Raw genomic sequence first — 3,934 nt, forward strand, 5'->3', positions numbered from 1 at the left:
CTAGGGGTGGGGGGGGGTTGGGTATGTGGGGGTGGGACTGGGGGGGGGGTGTGGGGAAAGCGGGATGGGGGTGTGCATGGGGCTGGGCGGACAGTCCAGTCTCTCGATCCCACCCTAACTGAGGTCTCTCTCCGGTTACACTAGAGGAATGTGAGGGGTGGGAGACCGGTTCCGCGCCTGGGCTCCTCTCTCATCTCTCTCCCGTTTCCAGACCAGGCGCAAGAACCAGCTAAAGCCGGGAGAGGCCCTACATCCCTCCGTTACCTTGTTAATCCGCTTCAACGCCATCCCGCGGGCGGGCGGGCTGTCCGGCCTCAGCCGCTGGGATGGGAAAGTTGGTAAGGCGGGAGACTGTGAGCAGATGGCGGTTTGTTGCTGTTGTCCGGCTCTGTCCCGGCGGCTGGGCCCCCGGCTCGGGATCCCACGTCCAGCGATCCGCTACGTCTAGCGGCTCCTCGCCACAAGATGGCCGCCACCGGAACTACATTCCCCCGCCCCCACGGTCACAAATCACTTCGCTCCCGCCCTCATCACCGCCCGAGAAAGAGTCCGCGAAACCGAGTGTTGAGGCAGGGCGGAAGGCTACAGCATCTGGACGGACAGTGCCATAGGACATTTCGCGAGACGAGCAGCGCCCGCTCCTCCCGTCAATTGTAGCCATACGCGGCCCCGAGCCGCGGGTTCATGACCCGGGAGTGAGCTGCGTGCACGCGGCGGTGTCTCCCTCCAGAGCCACAGCATTGAGCCTTCACTGAGTTTGCGCAGATCATGCCACTGTCCAAGTCTCCCAGAGCTGGCGGGTACCTGGGCTACAGGAAGGTACCTACGTCCGAATGTTGGAACACAAATAGAAATTGCTGGAAAAGCTCAGCAGCACCTGTGCAGAGAAATCAAAATTAACGCTTTTGGCTATTTCTGTAGCTGATAGAATGTTCATTTCTTTTGAGTTAAATTCACACAACACCGGGTTATAGTCCAACAGGTTTAATTGGAAGCACTAGCTTTCGGAGTGACACTCCTTCATCAGCTGATTGTGGAGGGCACAATTGTAAGACACAGAATTTATAGCAAAAGTTTACAGTTGATGTCACTAAAAGTATACATTGAAAAATACCTTGATTGTTTGTTGAGTCTTCCATCTGTTCTAATGCCATGATAGTTTCACTTCTTTCATGTTGCATTCTCAGGTTAACTGTAACAATTGGTGTTAGCTATACAATATGTTGAGAGTAAAAACAATGACTGCAGATGCTGGAAACCAGATTCTGGATCAGTGGTGCTGGAAGAGCACAGCAATTCAGGCAGCATCCGAGGACAGGCAAAATCGACGTTTCGGGCAAAAGCCCTTCATCAGGAATAAAGCTGCGATAGGCTATTCCTGATGAAGGGCTTTTGCCCGAAACGTCGATTTTGCCTGTCCTCGGATGCTGCCTGAATTGCTGTGCTCTTCCAGCACCACTAATCCAGAATATGTTGAGAGTGTTAGCCCTCTGTGTCCTCTGTCTATGCCATGACGTTTAGATTAATTCTAATCTAAAAAGTGAGATAACAGAATTTTACATGAATTCAGTGGACCAGGACTTTCAACCTCGGACCTTTGGGTGACCATCCTCCAAGGCGGACTCCAGGACAGGCAGCAACAAAAAATGGCCGAGCAGAGGCTGATAGCTAAGTTCCGTATCCATCGGGAGGGCCTCAACCAGGACCTTGGGTTCATGTCACACTACAGGTGACCACCATTGCACTTTGCACACACTTGGGCACTCCTATATATACACATGTACACAGACACACACACACCCTTACAGACACATACACTCACACATGCATCCTCTCAGAGACTCAGACACTTTACACTCACGCACACACATATTACACTCTCTCACAGACATTCAAAGTACTGCATGAATTCTAGCTAACACCAGTTGTTTCAGTTAACCTGAGAATGCAACTTTTAAAAAAAAGTTTTGTGATTTACACATGAAAGAAGTGAAACTATCATGCAATTAGAACAGATGAAAGACTTAACAGACAATCAAGGTATTTTTCAATATATAATTTCAGTTACATCACACTGTAAATTTTTGCTATAAATTCTGTGTCTTACAATTGTGTCCTCCACAACCACTTGATGAAGGAGCGGCGCTCCGAAAGCTAGTGCTTCCAATTAAACCTGTTGGACTATAACTGAGTGTTGTGTGATTTTTAACTTTGTACACCCCAGTCCAACACTGGCATTTCCAAATCATTTATTTTGAGGATGTCTTCCCCTTCATGGAAGTCACTTCCACTGTGCAAAGAACCAGTTCTGTTGAGTTCTGAAGAAATGTCACTGGACTTGAAATATTAACACTTTACCGTTCAGAGATGCAGCCAGACCTCTTGTGTTTCTCCAGCAATTTCTATTTTTGTGTAACAAGTAATGTTTGCTCATGTTACTTATAGTTCTTTTGCCATTCACCTTAAATTTGAGTCAAGGAAAGAGAAATTGCTGGAGAAAATCAGCAAGTCTGGCAGTATCTGTGGAGGCAGAGGCTGAGTTGACATTTCAAATCCAGGTCTGATTCTTCTTCCGCACTCTTCTTTAGTTCCGAAGAAGAATCGAACTGGCGTTGATTTAGTTTCTCTCTCCACACATGCTGTCAGATTTGCTGAGTTTCTTCAGCAGTTTCTCTTTGTTTGTTTCACACTTTCAGCAACTGCAGTATTGTGCTTTTATTTAGATGTAAGTCATCTGGATAGCCAAGCTTTCCCCACTGGAAACAATTTCTCCCTATTTACTCTTTTCAAACCATTTATAGCTGTAAATACATCCACCAAATCTCAACGTGGCATTCTCTACTGATGTAGACTACCCATTCCTATTGGTAAGATGTTGTGAAACTTGAAAGGGTTCAGAAAAGATTTACAAGGATATTGCCAGGGTTGGAGGATGTGAGCTATAGGGAGAGGTTGAATAAGCTGGGGCTGTTTTCCCTGGAGCGTTGGAGGCTGAGGGGTGACAATGTAGAGGTTTATAAAATCATGAGGGGCATGGATAGGGTAAATAGACAGACAAAGTCTTTACCCTGAGGTGGGGGAGTCCAGAACTAGAGGGCAAAGGTTTAGGGTGAGAGGCGAAAAAGATAAAAGAGACCTAAGGGGCAACTTTTTCACGCAGAGGGTGGTACGTGTATGGAATGAGCTGCCAGAGGAAGTGGTGGAGGCTGGTATAATTACAACATTTAAAAGGCATTTGGATGGGTATATGAATAGGAAGGGTTTGGAGGGATATGGGCCGGTGCTGGCAGGTAGGACTAGATTGGGTTGGAATATCTGGTCGGCATGGACGAGTTGGACCGAAGGGTCTGTTTCCATGCTGTACATCTCTATGACTCTAAGGTCCAGTCACCCTTCCGATTAATGGATTTCTGTCCGCAGATACTGCCTGGCCAGATAACAGAGACCAGTTAGAAGGTAATCCATAGCTGGATAATTCAATGGCCAGCAGAAGAGGGGAGCGTTGGTTAGTTTAGTTGGCTGGACAGCTGGTTTGAATTTTTTTAATTTCAAAAATATACTTTATGCATAGAAGTAAAAAGGGGAGTGGAGTTGCATTGCTGGTCAAGGATGATATCATGGCTGTGCTAAAGGAGGACACTGTGGAGGTCTTGGGTGGTGAGGCATGATGGGTGGAGCTGAGAAATAAGATGGGTGCAGTGACATTGTTGGGGCTGTATTACAGGCCTCCCAACAATGATTATGAGGTAGAAGAACAAATAATTAAACAGATTATGGAAAGAGGCTAGTGCGATGGAAGATTTTAATTTTCCCAACATTGACTGGGATACACTTAGAGTCAGAGGTCTGGATGGGGTAGAATTTGTAAGAAGCGTCCAGGAGAGTTTTCTAGAGCAGTATGTCAATAGTCCGACGAGGGAAGGGGCCATATTGG

General features: G+C 47.0%; 1 protein-coding gene across 2 annotated transcripts in view; it reads right to left on the reverse strand.

Annotated features, from left to right (window-relative positions):
- The window catches only part of LOC122539551 (ubiquitin-conjugating enzyme E2 D3), a 38,555-nt gene extending 38,060 nt beyond the window's left edge, over nt 1-495 (reverse strand). The window contains exon 1 of one of the 2 annotated variants that reach the window (XM_043674531.1): nt 265-495. In XM_043674531.1, coding sequence (XP_043530466.1) covers nt 265-288 — 24 coding nt within the window. In that variant the 5' untranslated portion in view covers nt 289-495. The remainder of the gene's footprint in view (nt 1-264) is intronic. The other variant, XM_043674532.1, reaches the window with a different exon arrangement.
- Nucleotides 496-3,934: the final 3,439 nt, after the last annotated feature.

Source organism: Chiloscyllium plagiosum, chromosome 32, assembly GCF_004010195.1.
Source record: "Chiloscyllium plagiosum isolate BGI_BamShark_2017 chromosome 32, ASM401019v2, whole genome shotgun sequence".
Lineage (NCBI taxonomy): Eukaryota > Metazoa > Chordata > Chondrichthyes > Orectolobiformes > Hemiscylliidae > Chiloscyllium > Chiloscyllium plagiosum.